This window comes from Hyla sarda, chromosome 1 (genome assembly GCF_029499605.1).
Source record: "Hyla sarda isolate aHylSar1 chromosome 1, aHylSar1.hap1, whole genome shotgun sequence".
Lineage (NCBI taxonomy): Eukaryota > Metazoa > Chordata > Amphibia > Anura > Hylidae > Hyla > Hyla sarda.
Window position 1 is genome coordinate 583796517 of NC_079189.1, and position 18451 is coordinate 583814967.

At 45.9% G+C, this 18451-nt stretch overlaps 1 protein-coding gene across 4 annotated transcripts; it reads right to left on the bottom strand.

Annotated features, from left to right (window-relative positions):
- Positions 1-330: 330 nt before the first annotated feature.
- Positions 331-16914, bottom strand: ELAC1 (elaC ribonuclease Z 1). 4 transcript variants are annotated; one of them, XM_056545155.1, is made up of 4 exons: positions 16807-16914; positions 12943-13146; positions 3359-3823; positions 331-894 (listed from the first exon to the last, which is right to left on the bottom strand). In XM_056545155.1, exons 2-4 carry the CDS (start codon positions 13097-13099, stop codon positions 425-427), a joined length of 1092 nt encoding a protein of 363 aa, XP_056401130.1. In that variant the 5' UTR covers positions 13100-13146; positions 16807-16914; the 3' UTR covers positions 331-424. The 4 variants fall into 4 exon arrangements, with proteins under 4 accessions (XP_056401130.1, XP_056401143.1, XP_056401133.1 ...); XM_056545168.1 differs by having other exon boundaries at positions 16863-16904; XM_056545158.1 differs by lacking the exon at positions 16807-16914 and adding an exon at positions 15633-15804.
- Between the last annotated feature and the right edge of the window lie 1537 nt (positions 16915-18451).

Sequence of the window (18451 nt, forward strand, 5' to 3'; positions counted from 1 at the left end):
AGTAAATTCGATTCGTCACAAACTTCTCGGCTCGGCAGTTGATGACTTTTTCCTGCATGAATTAGTTCAGCCTTCAGGTGCTCCAATGGGCTGGAAAAGGTGGATACAGTCCTAGGAGACTCTTTCCTAGGAATGTATCCACCTTTTCCAGCCCACCGGAGCACCTGAAGGCTGAACTAATTTACGCAGGATAAGTCATCAACTGCCGAGCCGAGAAGTTCGTGACGAATCAAATTTACTGTAAATTCGCTCATCTCTAGGTGTAAGTAACTATGTGCAGGGGGTTTACTCTCCTCCGGTCACAGAAGTCGATGCAATGAGCAGCCCAGGGTATAGACATTTTATTGAAGACCCCCCACAGCACCCACTCACATTAATAAAATATAAAACCACCTGTAAAAAACATTAAATATCAGCACACCGACTATGACAGTTTTTGTAGTGGAATGTTGATGGTTAAAAAGTCCTCGGCTAAAATCACGCTGTGACCTATCAAGACATTTTCTGCTTGTGTCTTAAGAATGGTCACGTCTTCATCCCCTTCACTCATCAGTCCTGGAGGCTTGTATCTCTGACTGAAGTGATTCAGCACCAACCTCTTGGCGCTACACAAATTAGCAAAATCGGCGGCCATCTTTGGTGTGCTGTGGCCATGCTCCTTGGCTTTGTCCATCTGACTGTCATCTAATGTGGCTTCATGGACCAGAAGGTCGGCATCCTGACAGAGACGAGCGGCTCCCGATGCAGTGACACCCGAGCAGTCGCCCAAAATGCAAACCTTCCTTCCTGGAACCGGGTCTCCTACTACATCACAGGGCGAGATGGTCTGTCCATTCTCAAGGGTCACAGCAGAACCCAGCTTAAGCTTTCCATATAATGGACCAGGGGGAACACCTGTAAAAAAAAAAGAGGAGAAAAAAAACAACATTATCACAAAAAACACACAAAGGGGAACTCGAGCCAAAACCTTATGGTTATTACCTATATCCCAGAGATTAAAAGGGGTACTCCAGCCCTGAGACATCTTATCGTGAGGGTCTTGCCACTGGGGACCCCCGCAATCTAGCATACAGCACCCACCTGTGAGCACTGCATGAAGCGCTGGAGGCTCCAAGTCTTACGCCTCATGACCACGGGTGACGGAGTATCGTGACGTCACGGCTCCGCCACCCGTGTGTTGTCACGCCCTGCCCCCTCAATGCAAGTCTATGGGAGGGGGCGTCACGCCCCCTCCCTTAGACTTTCATTGAGAGGGCAGCGTGTGACGTCACACGGGGGCGGAGCCGTGACGTCACACGGGGTGGAGTCGTGTGTGTCACAATACTCCGTCCCCGTGGTCAGGAGGCATAAGACTTGGAGAGTCCAGCGCTTCCTGCAGTGCTCACAGGTGGGTGCTGTATGCTAGATTGCGGGGGTCCCCAGCGGCAGGACCCCCTCAATCAGATATCTTATCCCCTATCCTTTGGAATACCCCTTTAAAAAGGGATTTATCAGTAAAATACAGTGATACCACGTACTAAGGCCAAGTCTGATGGAGATCACATGTGGGGCATTCTACAATACTGGAGGACATTTAGCCCCCCCATTACTGTTCTCCCTATGAACACCCAAAATGTATCAACTTATAACCAGGGAGCAAATTTGCTGTTCAGGAGTCTGAAAAAAATGTATATTCTCTTTTACACACAGACCCAAAAAACCTGTACAGCTGAGAGTTTGTTACAATTGTATCAATATAGATAACCCTTTGTGAGCATCAACTACAGTCATGGCCGTAAATGTTGGCAACCCTAAAATTTTTCTAGAAAATGAAGTATTTCTCACAGAAAAGGATTGCAGTAACACATGTTTTGCTATACACGTTTATTCCCTTTGTGTGTATTGTAACTAAACCAAAACAGGGAGGAAAAAAAGCAAATTGAACATAATGTCACACCAAACACCAAAAATGGGCTGGACAAAATGATTGGCACCCTTTCAAAATCGTGTAAAAATAAGATTGTTTCAAGCATGTGATGCTCCTTTAAAAGGAAATCTGTCACCAGTGTCACCTGCACTAACCTGCTGGTACTGACAGATAGTACAGGTGACACTGATGACAACGGTACTTACCTTGTCCCAGTCTGTGGCAGGGATCTCCTGTAATCTTCTCAGGTATCTTCCCTCTGGGCACCGTCTTGGGGCACGGGCGGAGCTTAATGATATCACCGCTGCTGTTCCCAGGACCCAGCAGAGAGCAGCAGCAGTGACGTCACTAAGCTCTGTCCATGCCCCAAGCCGGTGCCCTGAGCTAACCTACCGGAGAAGATTACAGGAGATCTCCGCCACGGACCGGGAAAGGTAAGTACCATTGTCCTCAGTGTCACCTGCACTACCTGTCGGTACCGACAGGTTAGAGCAGGTGACATTGGTGACAGATTTCCTTTAAACTCACCTGGGGCAAGTAACAGGTGTGGGTAATATAAAAATCACACCTGAAAGCAGATAAAAAGGAGAGAAGTTCACTTATTCTTTGCATTGTGTGTCTGTGTGTGCCACACTAAGCATGGACAACAGAAAGAGGAGAAGAGAATTGTCTGAGGACTTGAGAACAAAAATTGTGCAAAAATTTCAACAATCTCAAGGTTACAAGTCCAAATCCAGAGATCTAGATTTGCCTTTGTCCACAGTGCGCAACATTATCAAGAAGTTTGCAAACCATGGCACTGTAGCTAATCTCCCTGGGCGTGGATGGAAGAGAAAAATGTATCAAATGTGCCAACGCAGGATAGTCCGGATGGTGGATAAGCAGCCCCAAACAAGTTCCAAAGATATTCAAGCTGTCCTGCAGACTCAGGGAGCATCAGTGTCAGCACAAACTATCAGTCGACATTTAAATTAAATGAAACGCTATGGCGCAGGAGACCCAGGAGGACCCCACTGCTGACACAGACATGAAAAAGCAAAACTACATTGTGCTAAAATGAACTGGAGTAGCCAAAATCCTTCTAAGAAAATGTCTTGTGGTTTAGTTCCAATACACACAAAGGGAATAAACATGAGTAAAGCAAAACATGTGTTACTGCAATCCTTTTCTGTGAGAAATACTTCATTTTCTAGAAAAATGTCACGGGTGTCAACGTTTACAGCCATGACTGTATCTATTGTCCTATTTGTTACAATGTATCGGTGCAGGTAATATTTATCAGTCTGACTATTTATCCCACAGGCACAATTGTCAGCTGTGAGAAGTATCGGGTCTATACAGGTTTCATGATGTCATCAAGAAGCTCCTATCAGCCAAGTCCCCATAATAACTTCATGGTGAACAGAGGGTGATTACCAAAATGGACAACCCAAAACTGTGGCAACAACTTACCAAGTTCACGTAGTTTATTGACATCAAGCTTCCCTGGTCGATCCTTCTCATCGATCACAAACCCAAATGAGGGGATACGATGATAGAGTTTAAAGGCTTTGACTGTAAACTGTTCATTTTCAAGGAGACAGTAGGTCCCGTCAGTGGGATCAGCAGCGATGATCTGCTCGTCTGATGAAAGGGAGCAGCAGTCTCTAGTATACCTGGAGAAGTCTCTGAACTCTTCTGCCGGGCACTGATCTTCTGAAGGCAACAATTCATGGACAGTATATGGGAAAACCAGCTGGGAATGGGACACTTCCAGACTCATCCGGATGAAGCTCCTCAGACCCACAGGACCATAGATGTCCACGTGCTGCTTCGTAGGAGTGGAGCCGCACTGAAGACTGACCGTACAGAGGAGCCCAGGAAGGCCAAACATGTGATCCCCATGGAGGTGGGTAATAAAGATCTTGGTGATTCTACCTGTAGATAGAGAGACCAATAAGACTTCACATAGGACACCAGCTATACACCAGATATAGGCCCTGATTTACTAAGTGTGGGGTTATTTTCAAAGTGTTTTTTTCTCACACGTATTTATCAATGTTTCGCACATGTCGGGAAAATTCTGTCGCACAGGAGAAAAAAAAAAAGGGTTGCGCAGGAAAAATAAAAGCAAATAAATAAAGCAAAGTAACTCTGCACCAGGATGTAACTTTACCTTCATGGTCGTTAATGGGTTAACAAACAAAAAGTAAAAAAGAAAAAAAAAAAAAGGAAATGAAAGCCAAGATTAAAAAAAAGAAAAAAGAGGTTGCATAACCCAATAAAAAGAGACCGGATCAGGTTAGTAAATCAGGGCCATAGTGTTTGAATCATCCTGTCTAAGGGTGCGTTCCCACCTGGCGTATACGCTGCGTATTCCTCGCTCGCTATACACACAGGGCTTTCCGGTGGCAGCCCTATGTGTGCAGTGAGTTTTGGAGGCGGAGCCGCACGTCACCGTCACGCTGGCACACGGCCCCGCCTCCAAATCTCACTAAATGCATAGGGCTGCCGCCGGAAAGCCCTGTGTGTATAGTGAGCGAGGAATACGCAGCGTATTTCCCGCTGCTGCTGCAAATTTTGTGCAGCGTCACATACACTGCGTATATGCCAGGTGGGAACGCACCCTAAGGCTGCGTTCACACAGCCGTCTAGACCCATCCCGTTCTCCTCCTGTCAAAAAAAGAAAGGGACTTTAAAAAAAAAAAAACACGACAATAACAGATCCATTATTGTTCAGTGAATAAACCCAAAAAATGTTTTTTTGTTTCGAGCATGCTCAGAAGAAAAAACGGTAAAAAAAAAAGGATTGAAAAAACGGATGCAAAGGGATGACATTAAAGGCTCATCCGTTTTCCATAGACTTTAATGTTAAATTTACTGTATCAGTTTTGTCTTCCGTTTTTTTGACAGAAGAAAAAATACCGCATGTGCTGTGTTTTTCTGCGATCAAAAAAACGGAAACGAGTGCAGACGGGTAGAAACAGAAATAAACTGATTGTAAAAAAAAAAAATCCCATTGACATGAATGGGATTTTTTTTTTTTTTAAACCTTTTTTAATCCGTTTACAGCCTGCAAGAACGGAACCGAAACGGGGATAAAAAAAAAAAACGGGGACAGACGGCAGTGTGAACGCACACTAAAGGTTATCTCAGTGTTGCCCAGGCTGGGTGCCTCCAGCTGTTGCGAAACTACAACTACCAGCATGCCCAAACAGCCGAAGGCTGTCAGGGCATGCTGGGAGTTAAAGTTTTGCAACAGCTGAGGGCACCCTGCTTGGGAAACACTGGGTTATCTAATCTACAAAAAGTAGTATACTACGGTTTTAGGTCCAGTCACAAAACCGGATACGGGTCAAAAAATGAGCCGACCCAAGTCACCGTTTGATTCAAGTCGGCTCATTAACCCCTTAAGGACGCAGGGTTTTTCAGTTTTTGCACTTTCGTTTTTTCCTCCTTACCTTTTAAAAATCATAACCCTTTCAATTTTCCACCTAAAAATCCATAATATGGCTTGTTTTTTTGCATCACCAATTCTACTTTGCAGTGACATTAGTCATTTTACCCAAAAATCCACGGCAAAACGGAAAAAAATAATAATTGTGCGACAAAATCGAAGAAAAAACGCCATTTTGAAACTTTTGGGGGCTTCCGTTTTTACGCAGTGCATATTTCGGTAAAAATTACACCTTTTTATTCTGTAGGTCCATACGGTTAAAATGATACCCTACTTATATAGGTTTGATTTTGTCGCACTTCTGGAAAAAATCATAACTACATGCAGGAAAATTTATACGTTTAAAAAAATGTCATCTTCTGACCCCTATAACTTTTTTATTTTTCCACGTACAGGGCGGTATGAGGACTCATTTTTTGCGCCGTGATCTGAAGTTTTTATCGGTACCATTTTAGTTTTGATCGGACTTTTTGATCATATAAAAAGTGACCAAAAATATGCTTTTTTGGACTTTGGAATTTTTTACGTGTACGCCATTGACCGTGCAGTTTAATTAACAATATATTTTTATAGTTCGGACATTTACGCACACGGCGATTCCACATATGTTTATTTTTATTTACACTGTTTTATTTTTTAAATGGAAAAAGGGGGGAGATTCAAACTTTTATTAGGGAAGGGGTTAAATGATCTTTATTAACACTTTTTTTTAAACTTTTTTATTTTTTTTGCAATGTTATAGCTCCCATAGGGACCTATAACATTACATACACTGATCTCCTATGCTGATCACTGGCGTGTACTAACATGCATGTGATCAGTGTTATCGGTGCTTGACTGCTCCTGCCTGGATCTCAGGCACGGAGCAGTCATTCGTCGATCGGACACCGAGGAGGCAGGTACGGTCCCTCCCGGTGTCCTTTAAGCTGTTTGGGACGCCGCGATTTCACTGCGGCGGTCTCGAACAGCCCGACTGAGCAGCCGGGATAGATTCACTTTCGCTTCAGACGCGGCGGTCAGCTTTGATCGCCGCGTCTGAAGGGTTAATACAGGGCATCACCGCGATCGGTGATGTCCTGTATTAGCCGAGGATCCCGACCGTTGATGGCCGCCGGGACCAACCCGATATGACGCGTGACCCTGCGGCATATCACTGGAGCCGGCGGAGGACGTAAAAATACGTCCTTCGCCGTTAAGGAGTTAAAGTAAATGGAGTTCAGCGCTGGTCCGGCACCCGTAATGTAAAATCGAAGTGTGAATGCAGCCTTAGGCTGGGTTCACACTACATTTTCTCCCATACGGGAGCGCATACGGCAGGGGGGAGCTAAAACCTCGTGCTCCCGTATACCTTTCTATGCGCTCCCGTATGTCATTCATTTCAATGAGCCGACCGGAGTGAAACGTTCGGTCCGGTCGGCTCATTTTTGCGCCGTATGCGCTTTTACAACCGGACCTCAAACCGTGGTTGACCACAGTTTTAGGTCCGGTTGTAAAAGCGCATACGGCGCAAAAATGAGCCGACCGGACCGAACGTTTCACTCCGGTCGGCTCATTGAAATGAATGACATACGGGAGCGCATACGGTGACATACGGGAGCGCGAGCTTTTAGCTCCCCCCTGCCGTATGCGCTCCCGTATGGGAGAAAACGTAGTGTGAACCCAGCCTCCTTCCGGTTTTGAGGAATCCGTTTTACATCAAAAACCTGATACGGGAACTGTATTGCAAAAACGTGGTGTGAATGCAGCCTAAGGCTACGTCAACTTATTCCAACTTGCCAATTCAACTCAAACGTCACTATTTTAAAGCGGTGATAAGCTTTCGGCAATCCCTAAGCTAATCAAAGCTGACCCCCAGAAATCACCTTTGATCGGTAGGAAAACCTGGCAGTAACCGTTCAATTTCCCTGCAGCGCCACTGCAGGTGTAATAAAGAATTACACAACGTCCGTTCATAGCAAAGGGTTTCGTATGTAACGTCTGTCCTCCAGAATATAATGTAATAAACTTTTTTTTTTTTTTTTTCCCCCCATCTTGAATAAAATTACACGGTATAAATAAGTCATTCGGGATAGAACGTCGTCCCAAAAATATCTCCCAGTAGAGAAGCCCTGAAATTCTTATTTTATTCCATAAGGTGCTGGCGCTGGACTGTCACTGGATCCTGCAGCTGCCGGTCTCGGTGGAGCTGGTGACAGCTGTGATATCCACACGTCGTAAAATGTAATGGGCAGCACATGGAGCAGGATGCAGAGATTATCTCTGATGGGATCACATTTCACTACCGGGGATTACAGACACGATGTAAATAGCAGCCTAATAAATAATTACGGCTCAAGAGTCTGCACGTCCAATACATATATAACAGTGTTTTCCAACCAGTGCGCCTCCAGCTGTTGCAAAACTACAACTCCCTGCATGCCCGGACAGCCTTCGGCTGTCCAGGCATGCAGGGAGTTGTAGTTTTGCAACAGCTGGAGGCACACTGGTTGGAAAACACTGATATACGGGACCAAAGAACTGAACTCTCTAAACTCTACAAGTCATCTGCTATCATAGAATTGGGCCTTCTGGATAAGTTGGGTGACAGACAATATGGCAGCTAGTAAATCTCCCACAGGAGGACTTGCTGCATTCCTAAGCGGCGTTATGGATGACATTGGGGGAGATTTATCAAAACCTGTGCAGAGGAAAAGTTGCTGAGTTGCCCAGAGCAACCAATCAGATCGCTTCTTTCATTTATAAAAAGGCCTGTGAAAAATGAAAGAAGCAATCTGATTGGTTGCTATGGGCAACTGCACCACTCTTCCTCTACACGGGTTTTGATAAATCTCCCCCATTGTGTCTGATTATGCAAACTCTCTTTATAAAATATCCAAAAAAAAAAAAAAAAAAAAGGCAACACCCACTATGGCTGCCTTGAAGGGGTTAATTATCACTTTCATGTTGCCCGGACCACAAGTCTTTAACCCTTTAACGACAATGGACGTAAATGTACGTCATGGTGCCCTGGTACATAACGCACCAGGACGTACATTTACGCTCCGTGATGACCGCGAGCACCGGACCGGTGCTCGCGTCATGCATGGCAGGTCCCAGCTGCTATCAGCAGCCAGGGACCCACCGGTAATGGAGGACATCAGCGATCGCGCTGATGTCCGCCATTAACCCCTAAGATGCCGTGATCAATGCAGATCTCGGCATATGTGACAGTGCGGCACCTAAAATGGATGAACGGATCGCCCGCAGCGCTGCCACGGGGATCCGATCATCCAGCATGGCGACCGGAGGTCCCCTCACCTGCCTCCGTCCGTCTCCTGGGGTCTTCTGCTCTGGTCTGAGATTGAGCAGAAGATGACCGATAACACTGATCAGTGCTATGCCTATGCACAGCACTGAACAGTATTAGCAATCAAGTGATTGCTATAAATAGTCCCCTTTGGGGACATAAAAAAAATACATATACATACATACATACATATATATATATATATATATATATACACACACACACACACATATATTAAAACAAAAGTTCAAAAATGTGAAAAATCCCCCTCCCCAATAAAAATGTAAATTGTCCCCCAAAAAGCATGAAAAAAAGTTTATAAAACATATTTGGTGTTGCCGCGTGCGTAAATGTCCGAACTATCAAAATATAATGTTAATTATACCGTATAGTAAACTGCCTAAATGTTAAAAAAATAATAATAATTGCTGTTTTTTTGTCACATTTTATTCCCAAATTTTTTTATAAAAACTGATTAAAGGGGTACTCTGGTACTTAGACATCTTATCCCCTATCCAAAGGATAGGTGATAAGATGCCTGATCGCGGCGCCGCTGGGGACCCCCGTGATCTTGCACGCGGCACCCCGTTTGTAATCAATCCCCGGAGCGTGTTAGCTCTGGGACTGATTACCAGCGACTACAGGGCAGGCGGCGTGACGTCACGCCTCCGCCCCCATGTGATCTCACGCTCCGCCACTCAATGCAAGCCTACGGGAGGGGGCGTGATAGCTGTCACCCCCCCCCCTCCTGTAGGCTTGCATTGAGGGGCGGAGCATGACCTCACACGGGAGCGTGACGTCACACGCCGCCCACCCTGTAGTCGCCGGTAATTAGTCCCGGAGCGAACACGCTCCGGGGACTGATTACAAACGGGGTGCCGCGTGCAAGATCACGGTGGTCCCCAGCGGCGGGACTCCCGCGATCAGGCATCTTATCCGCTATCCTTTGGATAGGGGATAAGATGTCTAAGCACCGGAGTACCCCTTTAAAAAGTAAAAATATAAGCAAAAGTGGTACCAATAAAAACTACAGATTACGGCGCAAAAAATTAGCCCTCATACCGCCCTGTATACCGAAAAATTAGAAAGTTATAGCTGGTCAAATTAGGCTAATTTTAAACATACTAATTTTCTTTAAATAGTTTGAGATTTTTTTTAAGCGGTACAATTATAGAAAAGCATATAACATGGGCATCATTCTAATCGTATTGGCCCACAGAATAAAATAAAACACGTCATTTTTACCGTAAAGTGTACAGCGTGAAAACAACACCTTCCAAAAGTTCATAAATTGCGGGTTTCTTTTCAATTTCCCCACATTAATAATGTTTTTTGGGTTGCGTCGTACATTTTATGGTAAAATAAGTGATGTCATTACAAAGTAAAATTGATGATGCAAAAAACAAGCCCTCATATGGGTCTGTGGATGGAATTATAAAAAAAAAAAAAAAAAAAGAGTTATGATTTTTAGAAGGTAAGGAAGAAAAAACAAAAATGCAAAAATAAAATTGGCCTGGTCCCTAACCTCTTAAGGACCCAGGACGTATGGGTACGTCCTGGGTCCCGGTCCTGCGATATAACGCGGGGTCACACAGTAACCCCGCATCATATCGCGGCGGGACCGGCGTCATAGTGAAGCCGGGACCCGCCTCTAATAGCGTGCGGCACTGATCGCTGTGCCGCGCGCTATTAACCCTTTTAACGCTATTAACCCTGCGCGGCTAAAAATGAAAGTGAAAGTTGCTGGTTAGCTCAGGGAGCTGTTCGGGATCGCCGCGGTATAATCGCAGCATCCCGAACAGCTGTAGCACAGGAGGAGGTCTCTTACCTTCCTTCCTGCAGTCCGATCGCTGATTGAATGCTTCAAGCCTGAGATCCAGGCTTGAGCAATCAATCGCCGAAAACACTGATTGATCCATTCCTATGGAGATGCATGGAGATGTGACATCATGAGGGGACGGGGCTATGATGTCACGAGCTCCCGGCGTCAGCTCCAGCGTTCGGAACAGTATGTTCCAAACGCTGAGCGGCGGAATACCCCTTTAAGGCCAAAACGGGCCTGGTCCCTAAGGGGTTAAAGTGGTCCCGGCAACTTCTCCCTACCCCTCCAGCTTTGATTGATAGAGCTCTCCCTGTTTGAATATAGGGAGAGATCTATCCATCAAGACTGGCAGGGCAGGCCAAGCCCCTCGGGACCACCCTGATGACTTGTGGTTCAGACAGCCTGATAGTGATGATAGGTTTCCTTTAAAGGGGTTGTCCACCTTTTACCAATTCATTTCCAGACAATATTACCGTGTGTGCAGCCATTGGCTTCATCTATACGTGGTTTCCATACGTCACTAATAATACACGTCACTTCGCCTCCTGCACTATGCCTGCAATGTATATCGTCATGGGCTCCTCCATAGGAAACCACGTGTGGATGAAGGAGCCATCGGCCACACACAGAGATAGCGGATCGGGGATAACACCCCCATTTAAGGAAATATTGACGGCATATGCTAAGGATACACCATTAGTCCTGAAAAATTCTTTTACATGGTACCTGTCACCATCTCTGGTGGCAGGATATGTTTAAAAGGGGTATTCCAGGAAAGAAAACTGTTTTTTTCTATCAATTGGCTACAGAAAGTTAAACAGATTTGAAAATTACTTCTATTTAAAAAAAAATAATAATCTTAATCCTTCCAGTACTTATCAGTTACTGAAGTTGAGTTGTTCTTTTCTTTCTGACAATGGTTCTCTCTGCTGATACCTCTGCTTGTCTGAACTGTCCGAAGCATTAGAGATTTTCTATGGGGATTTCTACTGCTCTGGACAGTTCCTGAGACAGAGGTGTTAGCAGAGAGCACTGTGGTCAGACAGAAAAGAACAACTCAACTTCAGCAGTTGATAACTACTGGAAGGGTTAAGATTTTTTTTTATAGAAGTAATTTACAAATCTGTATAACTTTCTGTAGCCAGTTGAGAATATAAAAAAATTAAAAAATAAATTTGTTTTTTTTTAATGTATTTTTTTCTGGAATACCCTGCAGATTTGATGCGCAGGATTTTCTGCTGCAGATTTCAATGTAAACTAAATGACTGAGCACAACTTCTAATCGGCAGTTACAAATCCTGCGCATCAAATCTGCGCAAAATCCTGTATGTGTGAGCGCACCCTAAAGCTCTCAGGCAATCTTGCAGACCGAGATTTGCGCCGAGACTGACGCGATCAGATGATGTTTTTCAGAAAGTCACATCCAAAGTCAATAGTGTCAGGCTATGAGATTCCCCAGGAGCTTTAAACATATCCAGACACCAGAGATGGTGACAGGTACCATTTAAAGCTCCTATATACAAGGGCATGCAGCTTTCCCAGACTCCTGCATGGACTTATGTGGACAGTTATACAACCTTTATACTGAGTAAATTGCATGACAACCAATATGGCTGCTGTAAAAACATTCACACGGCAGGTCTTCCAGCTTTATTAGACTCTAGAAACTGGCAACTCTTCGTGACAGGTTAGGCTAAGTTTTCATCCTCAGGAGTCTGGGAAAGATGAGTGAATTATCCTGTGGGACATGTCACAGTGGGCATATTGGTTGTCACTCATTTCCTATAAAAAGATATGGGCAAGAAACCACTAGATTAAAGGGGTACTTCACTGGAAAAAATAATTTTTAAAATCAACTGGTGCCAGAAAGTTCCACAGATTTGTAAATAATTTCTGTGGTCAGACAGAAAGTAAATTCAAAAAGAAAAGAACTTCCTGTGGATCATACAGCAGCTGATAAGTACTGGAAGGATTAAGATTTTTAAATAGAAATAATTTACAAATGCTGACACCTCTGGCCATTTTAGGAACTGTCCAGAGCAGGAGCAAATCCCCATAGAAAACCTCTTCTGCTATGGACAGTTCCTAAAATGGCCAGAGGTGTCAGCAGAGAGCACTGTGGTCAGACAGAAAGGAAATTCAAAAAGAAAAGAACTTCCTGAGGATCATACAGCAGCTGATAAGTACTGGAAGGACTAAGATTTTTAAATAGAAATCATTTACAAATCTGTTTAACTTTCTGGAACCAATTGATTTAAAAAAAATGTTTTCCAGTGGAGTACCCCTTTAAATATAGATGGACTAAGCAATAGGCAGCAATATGGATCTAAGGGGGTGAAGGGTTGTATGATGTCTGTTTTTCAGGGGTCTGGAAAAGTTTGGTCACAAACACGCAAGAACTGTAATGGCAGCCATGTTTTTTTTTAAGTAAAATAATACAGCCCTGACTGTCAGAAAGTTAAGGACAATTGCAATACACTTCAGTACCTTACCGGCTTTGAGGGCGCTCTTCATGAACTGGGTCTGGGTGCCCTCCCCACAGTCAAATAGCCAGCCCTCCCCTTCTGTCCGAAAAACTATGGCAGAAGCCCCCCTGCAGGGTGATGGATAGGCGGACCCTGTCCCCAGAAACGTTACATCCATGGACATGGCGGTAGAAAGAATCCTTCACCTCCAGCCAATCAGTGAGCAGGAACCTGCGCACACAAGATAAGTTACATTACACATCAAAGACATGAAAAGCCTTCAGTATGGTAGTGGAAAAAGCTATTGCAGATCCAGATGTGGGGGATTTAAAAGGGGTATTCCAGGGAAAAAACTTTTTTTTACATCAACTGGCTCCAGAAGGTTAAAAAGATTTGTAAATTACTTCTATTAAAAAATCTTAATCCTTCCAATAATTATCATCTGCTGAAGTTGAGTTGTTCTTTTCTGTCTGGCAACAGTGCTCTCTGCTGAAATCTCTGCTTGTCTCGGGGACTGCACAGAGTAGAAGAGGTTTGCTATGGGGATTTGCTTCTACTCTGGACAGTTTTAGAGACAGGTGTCATCAGAGAGCACTTAGAAAAGAACAACTCAACTTCAGCAGCTCATAAGTACTGAAAGGATTAAGATTTTTTAATAGAAATAATTTACAATTCTGTTTAATTTTCTGGAACCAGTTGAGATATTATATATATATATATATATATATATATATATATATATATATATATATATATATATAAAAAAATAGTTTTTTCCTGGATAACCCCTTTAAGTAGATCAGTATTTCCCAACCAGGGTGCCTCCAGGTGTTGCAAAACTACAACTCCCAGCATGCCCGGACAGCCTTAGGCTGTCCGGGCATGCTGGGAGTTGTAGTTTTGCAATATCTAGAGGCACCCTGGTTGGGAAACATTGAAGTAGATAAATGAAATTGCTTAAGAATCAGAGAGGTAAGAGATGGCAAAGATGGAAGAAGTGTCTGCTCATCTCAAGGATCACATGACCCATAGTGGTGCCTGCTTATTTTAGGGATCACATGACCTTCGGGAGATCAGTGGTGCCTGTTTATATGGGGATCACGAGACCCATGACCCATTAGCAGTGCAGGCTTGTATCCGGGATCACATGACACATAGGAGATAAGCGGTGCCTGTTCATTTATGGTCTATTCACATGTACACTATTCTCTGCAGATTTTCTGCTGCAGATGTAAACTAAATGACTGAACACAGCTTGAAATTCTGTGCATCAAATCTGCGCGGAATACTGTACGTGTGAATAGACCCTTAAAGAAGATATCCAGCAAAACCAAATGCATCCCTTATCCAGCGGATAGGGGATAAGTTCTGATTGTGACGGGTCCAACAGCTGGGACCCCCGGCGTTCTCCTATACGGGGCCCTAGCTCTGCTCCTGGTCAAAACACGCCCCCTCCATTCATCTCTATGGGAGAGGCAGAGAGACAGCGTTTGTCGGTATCAGTCTCTCCCATAGAGATGAATGGAGGGGCAGTGATTTGATCAGCGTCGCAGAGCAGGGGCCAAGTCTGGGCCCTGTGCGGGAGATCACGGTGGGTCCCAGCAGTTGGACCACCCACGATCACAATTATCCCCTATCATGTGGATAAGGGATAAAACATTTTACTGGACATCTTCTTTAAAGGGGTACTCCGCCCCTAGACATCTTATCCCCTATCCAAAGGATAGGGGATAAGATGTCAGATCACCGCGGTCCCGCAGCTGGGGACCCCGGGGATCGCCGCTGCGGCACCCCGCTATCATTACTGCGCAGAGCGAGATCGTTCTGCACGTAATGACGGGCGATACAGGGGCCGGAGCATCGTCACAGCTCCGCCCCTCGTGACGTCACGGCCCGCCCCTGTCAATACAAGTCTACGGGAGGGGGCGTGGCGGTCGTCACGCCCCCTGCCATAGACTTGCATTAAGGGGACGGGCCATGATGTCATGAGGGGCGGAGCCATGACGTCACGCTGCTCCGGCCCCTGTATCGCCTGTCATTACGCACAGAGCGAACTCGCTCTGTGCAGTAATGATGGCGGGGTACCGCAGCGGCGATCCCCGGGGACCCCAGCAGCGGGAACGCGGCGATCTAACATCTTATCCCTTATCCTTTGGATAAGATGCCAGGGGCGGAGTACCCCCCTTTAAGGGTATGTTCACACTGCAGAATCCCCACGAAATTCCCCAGTAAAAGTCTGCACAGTGACCATTACCATCAGTGTGAATGGGTCTCCGCAAGACCCGTTCACACTGCGGAATTTCAGCGGCGGACAATTCCGCCGGTAAAATTGTTCCGCGCAAAGAAAGAACATGTTCATTCTTTGCGCGGAAGTCCACGAGTACTGCATTACCGTCAATGGTGATGGCACAGTGCCGCGCGGACCTACCGCCGCCGGCGGCTGTCAGCCTGAATCTCCGCCCGCTGAATTCTGCGAGCGGAGATTCCATTCATTCTCTGCCGTGTGAAGATACCCTAATGGGATATCATGACCCAAGAGCAGTGCAGGCTCATCTCAGGGATCACATAATCCACATGTACGGTGTCCATTGTAGGACATCATCAGACGTAACTCCGTCAGGTGAAATGGCGTCCCGCCTCCTCTCTCGGACCAATCGCCATCAGCCGCAACTCCGTCCTCCGCCATGTGAAATGGTGTCCCGCCTCCTCCCTCGCACCTATTGCCGTCCTCCTTCAGCCACAACTCCGTCGTCCAAAACACCGTCATGCCTCAGACGATTCTCCCTCAGACGTAACTTCCTGCCACATAGCAGAGCCGACGCTGCACAGAATGTATAGTAGATATCGATTTTTTAGGGCCGATACCGATAATCTGTGACCTTTCAGGTCAATAGCCGATAACTTATACCTATATTCCAGTATAAGTTATCGGCTATTCCCCCCCCCCCGAAGAAGCCGCTGCAGATCATTGATTTAAAGCGGGCACTTTAAATCAATGAACTGCAGCGGCTTTTGCTGGGCCAGAAACCGCCGCAGCCACGCGCTTCTCTCACCCTGCCTGTCCGGGGGTCCTCCCAACCACCGCCGCTGCCCCCCACCACACCGCACCGCACGCCGCCACTGCCCCATTGCCTCCCCCATCTCCGGTTTTATAATTACCTGTTCTCGGGGTCCGCGCTACTTCTGGCTCCCATCCTGAGCTGTCACTGTGCGCACGGACGGTGACGTCGCGTGAGGACGTCACTCGTCATTGCGCTGCGAACAGCGTAACGCAGGACGCAGCAGGAGCCAGAAGTAGCGCAGACCCCAGGAACAGGTAATTATAAAACCAGGGATGGGGGAGGCAATGGGGCAGCGGCGGTGGTGGCGGGGTGCAGTGGGGGGCAGCGGCGGTGGGGGCAGAGTGCGGGTGCGCGGTGCGGTAGGGCATTATCTGCAAGGTAATTGCCGATACCGATAACATCCAAAATCGTGAATATCAGCCAAACCGATAATCGGTCGATCCCTAGTGTGTACGAATGCTCATCTGGGGATCATGTGACCCACATTTCAGTGGTGCTGATCATGTGACCCACACTTCAGTGGTGCTGATCATGTGACCCACACTACAGTGCTGCTGTCTTATCTCTGGGATCATGTAACCGACGGAATATCATGTCTATGTCTCTATTCAATGACAGCAAGAAGAGGTCTTCACAATAGTGAAATTAAAGGTATATTAGAAAGCAGCAGAACTCTTCCGGTGTCACATGACCACCCGAGTAATACATGGGAACTATGTGCCCGCATATACCAAGAGCGGACAGGACTGTACAGTCAGTGCCCTGTATGGGGCTCTTGTAGCCAGCTCCAGCCCAGACCATCCCTGCCCCGCACCCGGTCCCCACCTACCTCACCACAACTCTGCTCCGCTAACCCACGTGTACTGTCCGGTGATGTAAATTTACCTCGATCCGTAGAACGCATGCGCAGCACTACGCTGACAGCGTAAGGCTAACGTAGGCAGCTGATGTAAAGTATTTACAGATTGGAAAATACTTTACGTCACAGCCTTAGTTGCGTAGCGCTAGCGTAGCCCTACGCATGCGCAGTTGTCCGTACCACGCAGGGCTTGCGTTAGTAGCGTAGTGATAGCGTAGCTGTAGAAAACTGAGAGCACATGCCAGGGCTCTAGTGTAGGCAGCTGGAAACCAGTGTAGGGTTAGCGTAGTTTAACATTAGTGTAGTGTAGCTAGCTTAGATTGTAACGTAACGTAGCGTAGTTTAGGTTTTATAGTGTAGTAGAGGTAGGTTATAGGTTTTCAAGTATGCTGGAAGTTGTAGTTTTGCAAATTTTACAGTAAAGGGACAACAACTCCCAGCATGCCCAGACAGCTAAAGGCTGTCCAGGCAGGATGGGAGTTGTAGTTTTACACAAGTATAGCGTAGTTATCGTAGCATAGTGTTAGCGCAGTTTTAGCGTAGTTAGCGTAGTGTAGTGTTTGCGAAGTTTTAGCATAGCCAGCGTAGTGTTAGCGCAGTTTTAGCATAGCCAGCGTAGTGTTAGCGCAGTTTTAGCATAGCCAGCGTAGCGTAGTGTTAGCGCAGTTTTAGCGTAGTTAGCGTAGCATTAGCGCAGTTTTAGCATGGTTAGTGTAGCGTAGCGTTAGTGCAGTTTTAGCATAGCCAGCGTAGTGTAGTGTTAGCGCAGTTTTAGCATAGTTAGCGTAGCGTTAGCGCAGTTTTAGCATAGTTAGTGTAGCGTAGTGATAGCGCAGTTTAATGTAGTTAGCGTAGTGCAGTTAGTGTAGTGTAGGCACAGTTTTAGCGTAGTTAGAGTAGGGTAGTGTTAGTGCAGTTAGCGTATCGTAGTATTAGGCAGTTTTAGCGTAGTTAGCGTAGCGTTGTGTTAGCGCAGTTTTATCGTAGCGTTGTGTTGTGTTAGCACAGTTAGCGTAGTGTTAGCGCAGTTTTAGCGTAGCATAGTGTTAGCGCAGTTTTAGCGTAGTTAGCATATCGTAGTGTTAGCACAGTTTTAGCGTAGTTAGTGTATCGTAGTGTTAGCGCAGTTTTAGCGTAGCGTTGTGTTAGCACAGTTAGCGTAGTGTTAGCGCAGTTTTAGCGTAGCATAGTGTTAGCGCAGTTTTAGCGTGGTTAGCGTATCGTAGTGTTAGCACAGTTTTAGCGTAGCATAGTGTTAGAGCAGTTTTAGCGTAGTTAGCGTATCGTAGTGTTAGAGCAGTTTTAGCGTAGCGTTGTGTTAGCACAGTTAGCGTAGTGTTAGCGCAGTTTTAGCGTAGTTAGCGTATCGTAGTGTAAGCACAGTTTTAGCGTAGCATAGTGTTAGATCAATTTTAGCGTAGTTAGCGTATCGTAGTGTTAGCGCAGTTTTAGCGTAGTTAGCGTATCGTAGTGTTAGCACAGTGTGGTATAGCGGGGTGCAATCCAGGGCAAATGTAACCCTGGGGGCAGATGTTATTAACCCCTTCTTGTTGTGACACCAAGGCGTGGTTTAGCCTTAACCACCCGAAGGTAATACCACTGGTCCTGGGTTAGG